Source organism: Arachis stenosperma, chromosome 9 (assembly GCF_014773155.1).
Source record: "Arachis stenosperma cultivar V10309 chromosome 9, arast.V10309.gnm1.PFL2, whole genome shotgun sequence".
NCBI classification, from domain to species: Eukaryota; Viridiplantae; Streptophyta; class Magnoliopsida; order Fabales; family Fabaceae; genus Arachis; species Arachis stenosperma.
In genome coordinates, this window is record NC_080385.1 from 122,720,907 (window position 1) to 122,739,317 (window position 18,411).

Sequence of the window (18,411 nt, forward strand, 5' to 3'; positions counted from 1 at the left end):
TTGACAAGTTTATCATACATTGCAAGACTAAAAGAAGCAGCAAAGAATGAGCATCAAAGAAAAGAACCCGAAATTCTCATCTAGGGAAAGCTACCCCCATCAACAATTAACTTAGTAAGTCTAATCTCTTCACCACTTATAAAATAAACAATCAAGACTTTCTAGTCATCCTCAAGCGCAATTGAATCTGGACCCACTGAACAAGTAACGTCCTCTGATAAAATCAAATCTACACACAAAAAAAAATTATAATTATAAATTTTAAAAAATTATAATTATAAGTTAAACTAAAACATTTTCTAAGTAAATCATATGATATATTTAAGAAATATTTAATATTCAATTTACCTTACTCGACCTTTTCAAACTCTTCGAAATTCTCAGGTGCAAGAGAAGAGAAAAAGTCTCCTTTAAACCAATCTTCGATACATACAAGGGCTTCTATCATCTTAGGAGTCAATGAGCTACGATATTGATCGATGATTCTTCCTCCCATACTAAAAGCAGACTCGGAAGCCACTGTTAAAATTGGTATAGCCAATATGTCCCTGCCATATTTGCTAGGATGGAAAACCAATTCGAGTTAACCTTCCACCATTCTAGAATATCCAAAAACTTATCATCTGACTCACAATTTTTATTCAAATAACGATCAAGCTCAAATTTAAGATTGGATTTACCATCGGTTGATCAGCGATATAATTCCATATCATAAATATCTTTGTCTTTATCACTTGCACTCTATTGAAAATGAAATGAATAAAGACAAAAAAACAACTTTGTCTTCAATTCACCACCCACCTCGCCACCAAAAGTGGTTAACAGGTTTCGTTCAAAAATTAACAACTTCAATCCTTGACTCAGGAATTCCTAAACCTTAGAGGAGGTTTCGTTCAAGACCAATGAAGTGGATAATTAGTCCAGTCTTTCAATCTCTTTCCCTTGATCAGGGAGCATATCGTTGTGTTGGACTTTTACTTGAACCACCCTCCCCCCCTCGCCCCAACACCCATGCTCACACACACAAAAAAGAAAAGAAGGAAATCTTATCTTCATAGTTGATACAGACAGTGCATAACTTGTTAAACCTAACACTTGTATATGCCTTACTGTAAAGATAGAGTACTGACGTTTTTGTAATTATTTGCTATTCCTATTTATCTTAGCTGGATCACTGTTCTTGTTTGATCGAAAAACACTTCGTTATTTTCGCAAGGATGGTCATAGGTGGAGGAAGAAAAAAGATGGGAAAACTGTTAGAGAAGCTCATGAAAAGTTGAAGGTGTGCTGTTCTTTTTATTAGTTGTAATTTTCACCTTTATGGATCCATTAATTCAATTGAAACTCTGTCATGGGTCAAACTATTGTGTTGGAATACCTGCATGTAACTCAACAAAATTGTAGTTTCTAGGTTTCTCAGTTTTTTTTTTTTTTTTGGTGTCTTCTATTTTTCTGGTGTCTAGGTTTCTCAGTTTAAATCAATCTATTTATTAATCACCTTTTCTTTTCCATTAATTTTATTTTTATGTTATTTTTTGTTGCATTAGTTGCCTAACAAGTTGCCTTGATTGTTGAGTGTAGGCTGGTAATGTTGATGTCCTGAATTGTTACTATGCTCATGGGGAGGATAATGAGAACTTTCAAAGGAGAAGTTATTGGATGCTTGATGAGTAAGTTTCTGTCATTCTGTTGAACTTAGGGTTTGTAAGACCTATTCCTGATTTCTTTCATAACATTTAGAATGATACTTAGAGGCTTCTTGGCATTTTTGGTAATATTGTTGAGTTATTAATAGATTGAGTCTTAGTTTTGCATTAGTTGAAACTGTGGAAATTTGTTTTGTAATGATGTTTAATTTGTTCTTAATCCAAACTTGGACCTTGCAGACAAACAGCGTTTGTTAGGTGTTATAATAAAAGATTGAGATTAAATATATTTTGAAAACTGATAAAGCCACTGGCTGAAGCAGGATACCCTGCAGCTGCATCTGACTCATTTTGATCCTCGGGCTAACTAGAAAAGGCCATAGGGGATCTTAAGGGGATTATCACTTAAATTGCTAGTGTTGATCATTTTTCATGTCAACTTAAACATTGTTTTTGTCTGCAGGCAGTTAGAGCACATTGTTCTTGTACATTATCGTCATATTAAAGAGGTACGTTTTTAATCTATTCTTTTGCATTTTTATCTTAAAATTATTTGGATAAGATGTTATATTGAAACTAGAATCAAGTAAATCTGGTGTAGGTTAAAAACAACTATGGTGATTTTCTCACCCTAATGTGATCCATTGTTCTATTATGCCATGCTGCATAATTTACAGGGTTACAAGTCCGGCGTCTCACATTCCCCTGCAGCTCCTGTATCCTTGGTTGGTAGCTCTCGAACAAGTTCAGCGCCTTCCTCTGTCAAAATAGAGTCACCTATATCTGTATTTCAAACATCTGTTTCATCAACTGCAAATGAAGTTGAGCAGGCTGGACGAGCTTCAGTGTGTGATGATCGGCACTCAGAGAATGGTCCTCAAGTCTTGTCTCATGCTCGGCCTATTGACACTTCAATTCCTCACAATGCACGGCTGCTTGGACATGAAGCCACTGGTAAGTGCTGGTTGTACTTTAAGAAAAAAGTATCAGTAATTCATATTTTCAGATATTTGGTATTCATATTTATTTTATTTTTAAATTTAATTGTTGTTAATCTGGTGATATTTAAGTGGCAAATGAACAAAGATAATTCCATTTGTTACTTGACTTGACTGTTTTTGTTTATTGGGTCCAAGGGGATGAATATTTTGTTCCTATGCTTGTCTATCTGGCAATTTTCTTTGCATTTTCTGGTCTATAAATTTATTTGCTCTGTTCTTTAGGTTTTGCTGAGTTGATGAGGGACCCTCTTATTTCATGGTCATCTTCTCTCCCTAGCTTTTATCCTGGCTCTGGCTTATCATTATGTGCAACAATAGAGAACACTATTAGAACCACAGTTGATATGAATGATGGAGAACTTCATGTAGAAGCAGATACCATAAATCAGCATGTTCAAAATTTCAGAGATAGGCTCATGACTGATGTGTGCATACAGCCAGTTACAGGAATGTTACATGCTGTAAATCAGGTTTAGGAATGGAAAATTGGCTATTATAAATAAATTGCAAGCTTTGATGCCAATCTCTACTTTGCTTTATGATTCCAATACTAGCCTCATAGTTTGGGTAGAGTAGTGTTAAATAGAAACTAGAAAGCCTAACAATAGTAAGAAAAATTAGCCATTTCATTTCAAGTGAATGACAGCAATATAGTAATGTATTTTACAGTTTTTTGATAAATGTATACGAAACTTCTGTGCTTGACAAGTTTTCCGATTGACACTCTGTTTCGTGTGTGTGTATGGTTTACTAGTCATGTTGCTTTCTCCATGTAACTCTCTTTTGTACGTTGTCACAGGTGCAAAAGGAGCATGATTTAGTTTCATTGCATACCCAATTCCATCATCATCATCCTGTTTTAGCTACAAAGAACGTAGTTGAACAAAAATTCCAAGATGGTGGTTTGGACAATGATGACCCACAAAATGTTGAATGTGGGGAATTGAAGAAGCTTGATTGTTTTGGATGGTGAATGGATAAGGAGATAGGTTGAGATTGTAACAATTCCTTGATGGCTTCGGTTTCTGGCAATTACTGGAAATCACTTGATGCTAATAATGAGGATAAGGAGGTATCTAGTTTGCGCTGCATGCACTTGGATATGGACTCATTAAGTCCCTATCTTTCCCAAGAACAACTGTGTAGTATCATTGACTTTGCTCCAGATTGGGCATATGCTGGGGTTAGAACAAAGGTCAGTAATGATTTTTGGTTTTCCATAGCATTATATATTCCCCGTTCATGACTCAGACAATATGGTTTCTGATTTATTTATTCCTTCTCTGAAAGGTTTTAATAGTTGGCACATTTCTGGGGAGTAAAATGGGGATGTATGTTTGGTGAAATTGAGGTTTCGGCTGAAGTATTGGCAGAGAATGTGATAAAGTGTCAAACTCCTTTGCATTCTCCAGGTCGTGTTCCATTCTATGTAACCTGCAGTAATAGGCTAGCCTGCAGTGAGATCAGAGAATTTGAATATCTTGAAAATCCAAATAAATCTGCAAGCCATGTGGGTATTGAAATCAAACCAGAAGATGAGATACGGCTTGAAGTGCGACTACTTAAAATTTTAAACTTGAGTCCTCACAGTGTGGGTTGGAAATGCTCTGTTCCCAAATGTGAAAATTGTAAAATTAAAAGAACAATGTATTTGACTAGAGACAAAAATAAGAATTTCCAGATCGGTGAAAGCAATCACATGAGCTCTAGGGATGTGTTATTTCAGAGATTAGTTAGTGACAAGCTTTTTAAATGGTTGGTCTTTAAGGTTCATGAAGGAGGAAAAGGGCCGAACATGTTGGATGCTGAAGGCCAAGGAGTGATACATTTGGCTGCTGGTCTTGGTTATGTGTGGGCTATGGCCCCTGTAGTTAATGCTGGTATTAATCCTAACTTCAGAGATGCTCATGGAAGAACAGGACTTCACTAGGCATCACATTTTAGGAGGCCAGATTCTATGGGAAACTATTTTCTTGTGCCTATTTATATTAGTAATTTTAGGGATGTTTTTCACTTTAATGCAAGATATATATATAGGGTTTGTTTCGTGTTTGCATCACCACATTGCTATTTATTCTTTGGTTAAATTAAATTATGTTCTTGATGTACTGTATTAATTTTCTGTTCAGCCATTATATTTCACTTTCATCTATGATATAAAAGTATGCCATATTTCATGCTAAGGGGTCTATAGTTTTTAACACTTAGACTTCATTTATGATCTGTGTTAGTCTATTTTTAATCGTTGCCACCATATTTTCTGGTATATCTATATTAGTATAATGACTTTGCATCTTGACGCTGTTTTCTTTTCATTCTCTTCAGAGAGGAAACTGTGATTGCACTAGTCAAATTAGGTGCAGTCCCAGGTCTTGATGATGACCCAACATCAGCATTTCCTCGAGGGGAAACAGCAGCTGATTTAGCTTCAAGTAGAGGATATAAAGGTATTGCTGGATATCTGGCTGAGGCAGATCTTGTAAGTCAATTGTCTAGATTAACTGTTAATGAAAATGAGAAGGACAACATTGCCACAAACTTAGCAACTGACAATGCATTTGAATGTGCTGATACTGATTCATCAAAGATGACAATGGATGAGCAGCACTATCTAAGAGAGTCACTTGCTGCTTTTCAAAAATCAGCTTATGCTGCTGCTTCAATCCAAGCAGCCTTTAGAGCAAGATCATTCTGTCAAAGACAACTAGCCAAGAATAGCAGTGATATTTCTGAAGATGCACTTTATCAAGTTGCTGATTCTTTGAACAAGGTTCAGAAGATGGGTCATTTTGACGATTATCTGCATTCTGCAGCTTCAAAAATTCAAAAGAGATACCACGGGTGGAAGGGAAGAAAAGATTTTTCGAGAATACGCACCGGCATTGTAAAAATTCAGGTACTTGTGCACATAGAATGTATTTTACTAGCAGCAAGGTCATGCTTGACTTGTAGGTGATTTTTTTGAGTTTTTACAATTCTTTCCTTTCCTTTCTCCATAGTATATGCTTCTTTATATACAACCCTCAAATTGTTGTGATGGCTGTAGCTTTTTTTTAAAGGTAACATACTGTTATTTCATTTAGTATTTGGCATTTCCTTGATTTGCCTTGCAGAGTCAATTCTTACTGCCTCTGTCCTTGGTGTCGGGTGGGTCAGTTTGCATTAGCATTTCACCAATTCAGTTTATTGGCTGTAAATGCCTTTGCGATGGAGGTAATATTGCTTCCTCATTTGACTTGCTTCTTCTTTACAGGCTCATGTTAGAGGTCACCAAGTTCGAAAGCAGTAGAAAATAGTTGTTTGGTCTGTTGGCATCGTGGAAAAGGCAATACTGCGTTGGAGACGGAAAAGAGTTGGTCTGAGAGGATTCCGGGTTGTGCAGTCGGCTTGCACTGTGGCTGGAAATCCTGAGAAAAATTGATGAATATGAATTTCTTAGCATTGGGAGGAGACAGAAATCAGATGATGTGAACAAAGCTCTGGATAGAGTAAAGTCTATGGTTCGCAATCCAGAGGCCCGTCATCAGTACATGAAGCTTGTCATGAAATCTCAAAATTTAAAGGTGCTGTGGTCCTATCTATTTTCTTTCCCTGGGTAATATTTTTGGCCCACTAAATATATAATCAGTTTTCCTTGATTAAAAGCAAATCAGATTGGAACAGACTGGTGATGGTGGTAGCAGTCAACCACAGCCTGTTGAGTAGTATTTGACAGGAATGGCGAAGAGTAACAGTGACTTACTTTGGATGATAGTTTAAGTCTTACGAGTAAAACTGTAAAATAAGTAACATCTAACATAGTTTTATTATGGAAATTCTGTAAATTAGAAAGATAAAAGATAATTCAGGAAAGCAAGGGGAAATGTATATACAGTACAAATGTCCTTTTTGTTCCCCGTTTTAGGCATGTAGAAGACAGTTCTATTTGCAATATAATTGACTTAATGTTCAACTACAAGGAGAAAGACAATTAGGGAAAAATCCTTTTAACTTGTTTGTAAACCTTTCTCATTATTTTTATAGGAATCTTAATTTGCAAGTGGTATATTATTAAGATAATTATGAAAAATAGCATATTTATACCAATTAAAATACAATAAAAAAAAGTCTGCAAAAATATGTATTTTGATTTACACAAATGTTTGATAAATATCAATTATCAAATTAGTCATGATGTATTTAAGTATATTTAAATTTAAAGTCTGCAAAAGTCTTCATGTAATCAAATTTTTAGAATAAAATCATTAAATTTTAACACGAGAGACATTGAAAAATTTTACGAAAATAAATATGTGAAGGTAAAATACCATAGGATAATTGAAATAAATTAAACATTAAAAAAATAAGAGATATGAAAAGTAAATCTCTTTAGTGCTTTGTTAGAGTTTCTTAGTGCTCTGTTAGGGTTTCTTAACGGAGTTTCTATTGCCGTCAAGGCTACATTGTCAACGTCAATTAAATCTCAATACAAGTTTCTGTAATCTGCATGGCTGAGACAATGAGGGATGAAGATCGGACCCGAGGAAGACAACCGGAAAGGAGGTAGGAATGTGATTCTACTGGAAGAGGCAGACATATCAGAAGGTATTAACGCTTGCTCCAATAGTCTCTATGGCAGACTCTTTGCTTCGAAAACCTTCTCAATTGGAACCATGGGGAATGCTTTAAAGGCTATATGGAAAAACCCGAAAGGATTTAGCGTGAGTGATAAAGGGGATACTTCCTTCCAATTCTTTTTTAATAAAGAAGTGGATGTCTTGCGTGTTGAACGTGGTTCTCCATGGCTATTCAAAGATTATGTGCTCCATGTCAAGAGATGGAAGGAAGATCAGAACTGTGATGAAGAGATTATTTCCAATTTTCCAGTTTGGGTTCAATTTTGGGGTTTGCCAGAATCGTTTAAAACCCTCAAAGTTGGACGTAAATTGGGAGAAAAATTGGGTACAGTGTTGGAGGTAGGTAAATTTCATATGCGAGGCAGAGAAACTAGGATTGTGAAGACCAAAATCAATATTGATGTTGCCAGGCAAGTGAGAGATCAGTTAATAGTGGCAGAACCTAATAAAAAGGAGGTAGAAGTGGCACTGCGCTATGAGAGACTTGGAAAATTCTGTACCTATTGCGCAAAATTGGGGCACGAGGTGAAAAACTGTCATGATCTGCTGAAGGACACAGAGAGTGATATGGTAAAAGAGGATGACATTGGCGAATGGGTTAAAGCCAGCCAAGTGGGAACGCGAATCTACTCTGAAGGAGAAAGAGCATTCAACAACTCATCCCAAAACCAGAATAAGGCCACTCAACGTAAGAAAAAACCGGTCTTAAACTGCTTATTGGAAGAATTTGCAGGGATGTCAATGCAAGAAGGAAAACAAAGTTTGAAACCACAAGACACTGGTAATAGGGCAGCACCTGAGTCACCTCAATCAGCCAATTCTAGAACTGAATGCATGGAGGTTATCATAGCTGGTCAGTCCAATACCAAGGAGGATGAAGGGCAGCTTATGCAATTCGCTATTGGGCAGTGTCTCACCACAGAGAAAGGTAGGAAGTGGAAAAGGTTAGCAAGACAAGGTGCTGCAGAGTCAGATACTAAAAGTGAACCCAAAAAAAGGTTGATGAGTGGTATAGCTGAAGGATCTACAAAGAAAGCAAGAATAGAGGATGAAAATGCAGTTGAAGAGATAGTGGAGGGTGCCAGCCTACAAATGGCACCCAAGGCGCCATGAGAACTATAGTTTGGAATTGTCGGGATTTGGGGAGACCCCTGACAATTCACACCTTAAAAGGGATTTGTAAATCCTACTCCCCCGAGATTGTGTTTATAAGTGAAACAAAGAACCAATCTCGACAGGTGGAAGCAAAACTTCGGGTATGCGGCTACGAAAACTGGCATATTGTTAACTCGGCAGGAGTGGCAGGAGGACTTGTGCTAGCTTGGAAGGACAGCATCAGTGTTCAAATTATTAGCAGTGGAGAATTCTTTGTGACAGCCGAAATTAAGGAAGTCGGAAGCAGTGAGGTATGGGCGTTCATTGGTGTCCATTTGAGTTGTTCGGAACAAATTCGATCCTTACAGTTTGAGGAGCTTACAACAATGAGCCAACACCTAGAAGGAAAAGTGGTAATAGCAGGCGATTTTAATGCTATAACAAGCCAAGCGAAAAAGGAGGTTGGAGGCCAAAAATCAGCAACCACTATTACAACATTCACTAATTTTATTGACAGTAACGAATTAGTAGATATTGGAATGGTGGGGCACCCTTTCACGTGGACAAATCGAAGACAAGGAGAGAATTTGGTGAAGGAGAGGCTTGACCGCTATTTAGTTGGGATGGAATGGAAGTTGAAGTTTCCGAATGCAGTGGTGCACAGGCTCACAGAGTCAGGCTCGGATCATGCTCCACTTTTGATGGAAACCGAACCTCAATCCTGGCATAGTAAAAGGCGGTTTAAATACCAGGAACGTTAGTGTGGAGAAGAGGATGTCAAGAGAATTGTCAGTGAAGTGTGGAGAATGGAAGTTGTAGGCTCAGTTATGTTCTTCTTGGCCCAAAAGTTGAAAGTTTGTAGACATAGACTAGTTCAATGGCAGAAAACTCACAAAGCAAACTCTCGAAAAGAAATTTAGGACCTTCAAGCTAAACTAGAGGAGTTGCGGGTGGCTGGAATCAATGGGGGAGAGGAGGTTACCAGTTTGGAAAAGAAGTTGGAGCTGGCATATTTGAAAGAAGAGAGCTATTGGCGAGAAAAATCTAGATTCAAGTGGCTAAAAGAAGGAGATCAGAACACTAGATTCTTTCACCAGAAATTTCAATCAAGGATGCGAAGGAACAGAATTTGGAGATTAGTGGGGAGGGACAATGAGATTGCATCGAAACCGGAGGATATTGCAAAGATAGTTGAAGACTACTTTTGCGATATTTTTACTTCTTCTTGTTCGGCTGATCCGAATCCATACTTAGAGGATTTGGAGCCAAAGGTTACAGCTTCCATGAACCGTAGGCTCCAAAGGCCAGTAACTATGGACGAGGTCAAAAGAGCTACATTTAGTGTTCACGCTCAGAGTGCTCCTGGTGATGACGGATTTACAGCTAAGTTTTTTTCACTTTTTCTGGGATATAGTTGGAGGTGACGTTTTTAAGGCAGTAAGAAGTTTCTTTCACAGTGGCAGAATTCTAAAAAGCTTCAATCATACTCAAATTTGTTTGATTCCAAAGGTGCCAGATGTCAATGACATGACTCAGGTACGACCGATCAGCTTGTCTTCAGTTATGTATAAAATTATTTCTAAAGTTATGGTGCATCGATTACAAGGTATTATGAATAAAATTATAAGCCCAAATCAGAGTGCGTTTCTCAAAGGTAGACTCATTTCAGATAATATCCTAATTGCCCACGAATGTATGCACTATTTGAAAAATAAGAGAAGTGGGGCAGAGCATGAGATGGCTATTAAACTAGACATGAGCAAGGCTTATGATAGGGTCGAATGGCATTTTTTATGGTATATTATGGAGAAGCTGGGCTTTGATGCTAAATGGATTAACTGGACTAAGGAATTGGTAACGACTGTTTCTTACTCTGTCGTTGTGGAAGGTCAACCTTTTGGCTATTTTAGGCCAAATAGGGGCATCTGACAGGGTGACCCCCTATCTCCATATCTCTTTTTTTTTTGTGCAGAAGGGCTTTTCTTCTTGCTACACAAGGCAGAGCAAAACAGATTAATTCAAGGAGTTCAAGTTAATCGGAGATGCCAAACAGTTAATCACCTTTTGTTTGCTGATGATTCAATCCTTTTTTGCAAGAGCGCACCTAATACAAGCCAAAGTATTATAGAATTGCTAGAGATCTATGAGGGTTTCAGTGGGCAAAAAGTCAATCTGAATAAGTCAGCTATCTTTTTCAGTCACAACACACCTCAGAACACAAGACTAGCAGTTGCTCAGACACTAAATATTGAAAATATCGGAGCACAAGACAAATACTTGGGACTGCCCTCTATAGTTCAAAAATCAAAGAAAGCAACCTTTGGAGCTATCAAGGATAAAGTTCAGAAGAGGATTATGGGTTGAAAAAGAAGTCTATTGTCATCAGGTGGTAGGCACACGCTATTGAGAGCGGTGGGGGAGGCGATTCCTATTTATACACTCTCTTGTTTCAAGCTCCCGGGCACGCTGTTGACTGAGATTCATAGCATGCTCTCGCAATTTTGGTGGGGTCAAAAAGGCGCAGAACGAAGAATGGTTTGGATTAAATGGGACACAATGACGAGACCGAAGAAAGATGGAGGGCTGGGGATCAAGGACCTAAGGGCGCAAAATTTGGCTTTATTGGGAAAACAATGTTGGCGTCTAATGAAATACCCTAATTCTACTCTATCAAGAATGCTCAAAGCTAAATATTTCATATATATAGATTTCCTACATGCAGAGATAGGAAGCGTACCGTCGTGGGGCTGGAGAAGTGTTCTTGAAGGGCGCAAGGTGATCGAGAAAGGCTTATTATGGAAAATAGGCTCTGGCACTAATGTTCGCATCTTCCATGACCCCTGGCTCCCACCACCAGTGCCCTTTAATGTCACTCAACATGCACTCACAATCCCGCCAGATCTGCAAGTGTATTACGTTAGTGCGTTACTAAATCCTGATAGAAGCTGGAATAGAAATCTGATTGAGTCGATTTTTTCAGTTGATATATGCAATAAAATTTTTTCAATCAAACCAACAGAGGAGGAGGATGAAGTTAATTGGTGCTGGACAAAATCTAGTATATATGAAGTTGGGTCAGGATACAAAATTGCTTATGGATTCTTTCATTCTCCTACTTCATTGAGGCCCAGAACATACACAACAGAGTCTGGAATAGCATTTGGGAGTTGAAATTACCACATAAAATTAAGATTTTTCTATGGAAAAGTCTTCATGAAAAGCTTCCAGTGTTGCAACAAGTCCACAGCCGGTTCGCATCCACTCCTGCCACTTGTCCAAGATGCATGTTGAAGGCTGAATCAATTTCTCATGCTTTGTTCCAATGCCCCCTATCTTCAATAATATGGAGACTAAGCTTAATAACCCCTGACCTATGGATAAGAGAAGAAGAGACATTTTTAATTGGTAGCAACGAGTCTTATCCTGGGCAGCGGCTCAATTAGACGGTAGACAAAAGACAAAAGACCCTCCTCATAGCGGCGCTGTGTTGGAGCACTTGGAAAGCGAATAATCGGTGTGTTTTTGAGAAGGTAATAAGCCCGGCACCAGAGATAGTGAAAGAAGCCAGCACTATCAATTTAGTGCGTGAACTCGTGAGCCATACCTGATAGATGCTGCTAATTTTCTTTACTCTTATTTTATATTAATAAAATAACATTTATCTTTGAGGAAAAAAAAAGAAAAGTAAGTCTCTTTGAACAAATATTACCGCATATATAACTATAAGAGTTGAAGATGAAATTTCTTTTTCTTTTTGAATTTTAAACGGATTCAAATAGTATTTACATTTATTTTTGTTTTTTGTTTTTAATTAAAAAAAAAACAGAAAAAATATTTTAGAAACACAAAAATCATTACCAAATTTGACATCATGTATTTAAATATATTATATATATTATTTTATATATTTTTTAATAAAATTACTAATAACCAGGATAATCAAATAGAATGATTAAGGGTCGTTTGGAAAACTTTAGAAGTAACTTTTTTTTAACTTTTGACTTATAAAAAGTAGTAGTATTAATGTCTGGTGCAATTTTCAAAACCAAATTGAAATTTTTTAAGAAGTTATTTAGAAGTTTATAGAGAAATTTAAAAAATGACTTCTCTCATAATACTTTTATTTTTCATCACATTTCTATAAAATAAACACTTTTAGAGTTAAAAATCCAAACACAAAATAACTTATTTATAAGTTGCTTTTAACAAAATTATTTATTGTTTAAGTTATTTTATCAAAAGAAGTTTAATTTAGTTGGTTATCCGAACTGGGCCTAAATCTATCATAGTTGAATAATCAAATTTTTATATAAAACGTAATGAAATTTTCTTACACATTTTTCATAATTTGGTATTAATTTTAATAAACTGATAATTATAAAATAAGATAAAATAAATAAAAAATCAAATGAAAAATTTTAATTCAATGAATATGTTTAATTGTGTTTCAATATAAATAATATTTATCTTTTTTTTTTTTTAGAGAAAGGAGGATCAAAGACCGCAAAAGCAAAAACAGAAACTGAAACCTCTTAACAGAAAAAATTTATCTTTGATAAAACTCAAAAGATGTATTCATTTTAAAAAATGATAAGATATTAAATGACTGATATCATGATTAGATAATTCATACAAGTGATTAAAAGATATAGATATGAATTTAATATGAACATAAACGAAATGGTACTTAAAGCTGAACTCTCAGAAAATTAGTATATATAGGAGAGTGTGGGTTCTTTCAAATAAGAAATGCAAAGTGATAATAATAATCCAAGAATGATGATAAAGAAGAGAAAGAGTTGCTGCTTGCATTTGAGATTGAGAAGTGGAGCGGAATGCGATTCTTGTGATCAAGAAAATTATGATTCTTTCACTTGCTTATCAATGGCGGTGGATGCATGTCCTGAACAAACCTCTTCATGTTTGGAGAGAATCAAGAAGACGAACAAGAAGAGAAAAATGGAAGAAAACAAGAAACCGTCGTTTTCATGGGGATGTTCAACTGAGCTAATGATGTATGACGATCCATGGAAGCTGAAGAAGGTGCTGAACAGCAGCGACGTGGGGAGCTTGAGTAGGCTGTTGCTTCCGAAGGAGATGGCGGAGCCGCTGGTAGCAGCGGTGTTGGGGTACGATGAGAACCAGAAAGAAGGAATGGAGGTCGAGATATGGGACGTTGACACAGTCAATGCACAGTCTTGTGTTCAAGAGATGGGGTTCTTCTAGAAGCTATGTCTTCATGGCCAATTGGATTAAAGACTTTGTCAAAAGAAGGTCTCTCAAGTCCGGCCATGAGATTGGTTTCCACTGGGATCCTTACGCCAACCGCTTTGATTTCTCTGTTCTCAAAGCTGCCACAGAGGAGGATTTCTCAAACTGAACTATTTGTTTTGGAAGAAGAGATGGAATTTCAGTAGTCTAACTTCTTTTACTTTCTTTTCTTCAATCCTTGTTTTTTATTATATTTGTTATCAACAACACAATTGAATTATACAAAACTTTTGTTTGCAGACTTGCCTTGTAACAAAAATATATATTATATTTTTCTTCTTTCTCTTTTTTTCTTTGTTAAGGGTCAAATTATGGATTTTTTTTCTACTTTAAATTAAAAGAAATCATTATTTTATCAAAAAAAAGTAATCAAACTTTAATTTTCATTTTGTTTTGCATTTAGTTAAAGCTCGTCTTACCCGGACGAACTTCATTTCGTCTCCCTCCATAAATATCACATAGGTTGAGAAAAAAAAATTGGAAAGTTGAATATTAGACAATACCACCGGCGGAATACATGAATAAACCATATTTAACAATGGTGTAGTAGGAATGGTGCTTTCCACCACCTTAATTTTGAAAAAATCTAATTTGGTTTAACAATGGTTGCCATTTCCAATAATTATAACTAGCTAATAATTAGCTAATACCTTTTATAACATTCAAAATCATACTAGACGTTTCTTGGCGTTTCTGCTAATATTGTTAAGTTATTAATAGATCAAGTATTAATTTTGCATTATTTGAAACTAGTGGAAATTTGTTGTGTATGATGCTTAGTTTGTTCTTAATCCAAACTTGGTCCTTGCAGACTGGCAGACCAAACAGCGTTAGTTAGGTTTTATAATTAAAGTTAAATATTAAGATTATTTGGATAAAATGTTATATTAAAACCAGAATCGAGAAAATCTGGTTTGGGTAAAAAACAATTGGTCAATTATGGTGATTTTCTCACTCTAATCTGATCCTTCTATTATGCCATGCTGCATAATTTATAGGGTTACAAGTCCAGGGTTGGTAGTTCTCAAAACAAGTTCGGCATGATCAAGTTGTCCAACTGACATTGTTTTGTGCATGTGTGTTTAATGTTTTAGGGTTTAGTAATGACAATTATAAATAAATTGTAAATGTTGATTCCCAATCTCCACTTTGCTTTATTATTCCAATACTTGCCTCTTCATTTGGGTGGATCTCTGTCTAAGTGTAAAGAAGAAAGCCTAATAGCAGTAAGGAAATAGTAACCAACATCTCAGGTGAATGAGAGCAATGTAGTAATGTATTTTACTGACTAGTCATGATGCTACCTCCATCTGACTCTGTACATTGTTGCAGATGCAAAAGGAGCATGATTTAATTTCATTGCATACTCAATTCCAACATCATCCTGTTGCAGCTACAAAGGACATAGTTGAACAAAACTTCCAAGATGGTGGTATTGACCCACATAATGTTGAATCCGGAGAATTGAAGAAGCTTGATAGTTTTGTAATTTCTGTTATTTCGGAATAGGAATTTAAATTGTGATTGGTGTAATTTTAGAATAGCCATTTGAACGGGTATTTGTATAATTTTGCAACCATCTAATGACATTAGACAAAGAATTGGTACGGATCAGTGTACTTTAACTGACCATCATAGAAGTCCATCAAGGAATTTTCTCCTTCTAGCTTCAAAAAATAAAATAAAATAAAATAAAAAAGAGAGTTCGGTTTTTTTTTTCAGTCTTCTAGCTATTTAACATCCAAACATAAAACAAATTCTATCATAGTCGATTTTAAAATATCAAGTATACTGTATACATATATAGTCAACTATTGAATAATCTTTCATAACTAATCCAAAGACACTTGTTTGGCTTGAGTGGTCGACTCGTCAAAGTATAAATGATACATATACTTTTGTAACTAATCAGTAATCACATCAATTCAGTACATGAAAAATGAATCTCGTTCAAAAGACTCCAGCAAATCCTACAATCACGATGGTGCCTTGCCGGTTACTCGCCCGGCAATCCATCCAAGACCATCATACAACCCTTCTCCAGTGAGGGCACAACACGCTTGTATATGCCAATCATGATCCTTGATGCTGTGAAGAGATAGTGCATCGGTGATCTCAGCAGGTGTCATGGCATCCTTGATATCTTGTTTATTGGCAAAGACGAGGATGACTGAGTGCTGCAATTCGTCGTGCCCCAGCAACCTGAAAAGTTCATCCTTCATAATAGAGATCCTTGCTCTATCGCTACTATCTATCACCGCAATCACAGCATGTGTTCCTCGATAATATGTTGCCCATGATGTCCGGAGTCGTTCTTGTCCGCCTAGATCCCAAACCTGAAATGAAGAAAACAGAGTGAGTAATACGGTCACCATGCACAGTAGCAAAGCTTGTAACTGTTTTACAACATGCTAACTTCATGAAAATATGCAGAATGTATATTGTCACCAGGAATACAGGACAAATTTGAAAAATAATTGGCAAGAACTCGAGCGAAGGTTGAAACTGTCAGCCTTTAGAAAACCAAAAGAATAGAAGTAGAAACATAGTTTTAAGTCATAAGGAGATGTCTTCCTTTTCAACTGTCGATTTAATTTGGGATAGTATCATTTTTCTTAGCTTCGCTTCATTGCTCATGACATGTTTCTTTAGCGGATATTCAAAGAGATTGGCATGCACTGTTATAGCTAACTAAGCTTTTTTTCTTTTTTTTTTTTTTCCATCTTGATTCTTGGCTAATACCTTTTGCATCCATGCAAGGATGGCCCTCTTTTGTATGTTCTCTTATTCTTATAAAATTTCTTCCTCTATCCAAAGAAAGGTGTAACAAATGTTATCATCTTCCAGTAACAAACTAACCCCCTCCCTTCCCAACAATATAAGACAAAATTAGTAAAACAACATTAGAAAATGGTAAACTATTGAGAGGAGATCATTCCCACACAAACAGAAACACCCAGCATTCAATGAAATAGGCCGAAATGGTGATTTGATATTTTGAGACTTAACAGTATCCAAAACAGTCTTAGAAAACAGAGAAATAACACATGAAAACTGATTAATATCCACAAATTTCGTCAACAACTATCTTCAGTACACATGTTTCATCCAACCATCTCCAGAACAAGATTTTAAATATAAAAAACAAAAAACTAGAAGTGAATTTTACTGACGATGAGAAAAGTGAGTAACAACTGGTAACTATATCTAACCAACTCTAAATAAGGCTTCTAGTGTAGCATACTACCCCCACTCTCCCACCCAGAAAAGGTAAAATATTTATACACATACACAACCCCTTACCCAATCACCAACAATACTAAATAAGTAAACAACAGGTAGATGAAAGGGAAGCATTGAAGGAGGATAAGCACATTAAAACAAAGTGAATGGTGTGAATTGATGAAAGAAGGTTAAGTAAGTGAAAGGCACCTCGAATCGAATGTTCTTGTAGACAACCTCTTCAACATTGCTACCAACAGTAGGGTTGGTAGTGACAACCTCACCAAGATGCAACTTGTAAAGGGTAGTGGTCTTCCCAGCATTATCCAAACCAACAACAACAATCTTATACTCCTTTGCAGGGAACAACATGAACCAGAACCGCGATGCCATTGCCCCCATCTTCTTCCTCTACCTACACTTCACTCTTGAGATTAATCACTTAATCAATAATCACGCAAACCAATTAGCTATTCCAATGAAATCTCATTAACTTAGGGAGAAAAGGGTATCTAAAAATCTAAATTTCAACCAAAAAAGCACCCAACTTGCGTTGGATCAAATCAATGTCAAGGGTATGGGTATCGATAAAAGTGTGGGAAAAGCAAGAACGAAGAAATCGATCAAACCTGAAACCGGTTCCAAGGAGATTGCGAATAGAATGGGAATTGGTCGACGGAATTGGAATCCAGACGGAAGGAACCCCAAATTTCCTATTTTGCGTGAACCAATTCACGATTTTGTCGTGTGCTTGTGTAGAGTTTTTTCTTTTCCATGGAAGAGAACAACGTAGGAATCTTAAATTGTGCCGACAGCGTGGCGACCCACGTCATTTGCAATCTTTTAATATTTTAGATCTTGTATAATAAGATTGATCTTAGTTACCTTTATTTTAATTTTTTTTGGGTACATATTACCTTTATTTTTTTAACTTTTGATGGCTCGCGCTAGGGGTAGTAAACGGGCCAAAATTTACTTGTCGGTTTGTGTAATTTATTGAAAAAGGTGGATTAGGCTGAAAATTTAAATTCGATAAATTTAAAAAATTCGTCTAACTCGCATCGCTTAATCCGTGAACTTCGGCGGACAGGGCAGGTTTTCCAAGCGAGCCAGAAAATTTTTTTGTTGGGATAGTTTTTTTACAAATTTTTATAATGTTATTAATCTACAAGAAGATGAAGATGATAATTAAAGATGTTATAAGTTATATTTTGGATTATGTTTTATATTTGATTGATTATAAACTTAAAAATGTTTAATTATATGTTTTGGACAATGTTTGTTTTACTTTGGACAATGTTGGTTTTATTATTTTGTTTTAAAAACTTGGTTTATGATTATGTTTATTATATATTTTTAATAATAAAGACTTTAATGTTTGTGAATTTAAAAATTATAATTTTTTTATGTCTTTAGAAATTATAAATTTATTGAAATAGTTGTGAAATTATATATATTGTTTAATATTTAATTATTTATAAAAAAAAGATTTGACAGACTTAGCCGCTAACCCGCCATTAAGCGGGATGAGATAGCAAGAAGTGTCATGTGGATAAACAT

General features: G+C 35.9%; 3 protein-coding genes and 1 pseudogene across 11 annotated transcripts; 3 read left to right on the forward strand and 1 right to left on the reverse strand.

The window, feature by feature from the left end:
* The first annotated feature begins 755 nt into the window (after nucleotides 1-755).
* On the forward strand, nucleotides 756-3,684 carry LOC130950476 (uncharacterized). 3 transcript variants are annotated; one of them, XM_057878982.1, is made up of 6 exons: nucleotides 756-1,282; nucleotides 1,582-1,670; nucleotides 2,110-2,155; nucleotides 2,324-2,600; nucleotides 2,870-2,906; nucleotides 3,447-3,617. In XM_057878982.1, the coding sequence occupies exons 2-6, from the start codon at nucleotides 1,660-1,662 to the stop codon at nucleotides 3,466-3,468; spliced, it is 393 nt and encodes a 130-aa protein (XP_057734965.1). In that variant the 5' UTR covers nucleotides 756-1,282; nucleotides 1,582-1,659; the 3' UTR covers nucleotides 3,469-3,617. The 3 variants fall into 3 exon arrangements, with proteins under 3 accessions (XP_057734965.1, XP_057734964.1, XP_057734966.1); XM_057878981.1 differs by lacking the exon at nucleotides 3,447-3,617 and having other exon boundaries at nucleotides 2,870-3,128; XM_057878983.1 differs by lacking the exon at nucleotides 2,870-2,906 and having other exon boundaries at nucleotides 758-1,282; nucleotides 3,447-3,684.
* Nucleotides 3,610-6,684, forward strand: LOC130950475 (calmodulin-binding transcription activator 1-like). Of its 5 annotated transcripts, XM_057878980.1 has the most exons (5): nucleotides 3,610-3,842; nucleotides 4,973-5,126; nucleotides 5,235-5,543; nucleotides 5,761-5,794; nucleotides 5,901-6,684. In XM_057878980.1, the coding sequence occupies exons 1-5, from the start codon at nucleotides 3,823-3,825 to the stop codon at nucleotides 5,909-5,911; spliced, it is 528 nt and encodes a 175-aa protein (XP_057734963.1). In that variant the 5' UTR covers nucleotides 3,610-3,822; the 3' UTR covers nucleotides 5,912-6,684. The 5 variants fall into 5 exon arrangements, 4 of the variants coding, with proteins under 4 accessions (XP_057734963.1, XP_057734960.1, XP_057734961.1 ...); XM_057878977.1 differs by having other exon boundaries at nucleotides 4,973-5,543; XM_057878978.1 differs by lacking the exon at nucleotides 5,761-5,794 and having other exon boundaries at nucleotides 4,973-5,543.
* A 6,291-nt stretch (nucleotides 6,685-12,975) lies between these two features.
* LOC130947588 (B3 domain-containing protein At2g33720-like) lies at nucleotides 12,976-13,754 on the forward strand (annotated as a pseudogene).
* A 1,623-nt stretch (nucleotides 13,755-15,377) lies between these two features.
* LOC130948618 (uncharacterized) lies at nucleotides 15,378-17,671 on the reverse strand. 3 transcript variants are annotated; one of them, XM_057877414.1, is made up of 3 exons: nucleotides 17,481-17,671; nucleotides 17,062-17,271; nucleotides 15,378-15,965 (listed from the first exon to the last, which is right to left on the reverse strand). In XM_057877414.1, exons 2-3 carry the CDS (start codon nucleotides 17,251-17,253, stop codon nucleotides 15,606-15,608), a joined length of 552 nt encoding a protein of 183 aa, XP_057733397.1. In that variant the 5' UTR covers nucleotides 17,254-17,271; nucleotides 17,481-17,671; the 3' UTR covers nucleotides 15,378-15,605. The 3 variants fall into 3 exon arrangements, with proteins under 3 accessions (XP_057733397.1, XP_057733395.1, XP_057733396.1); XM_057877412.1 differs by having other exon boundaries at nucleotides 17,062-17,266; nucleotides 17,481-17,665; XM_057877413.1 differs by having other exon boundaries at nucleotides 17,062-17,278; nucleotides 17,481-17,665.
* Between the last annotated feature and the right edge of the window lie 740 nt (nucleotides 17,672-18,411).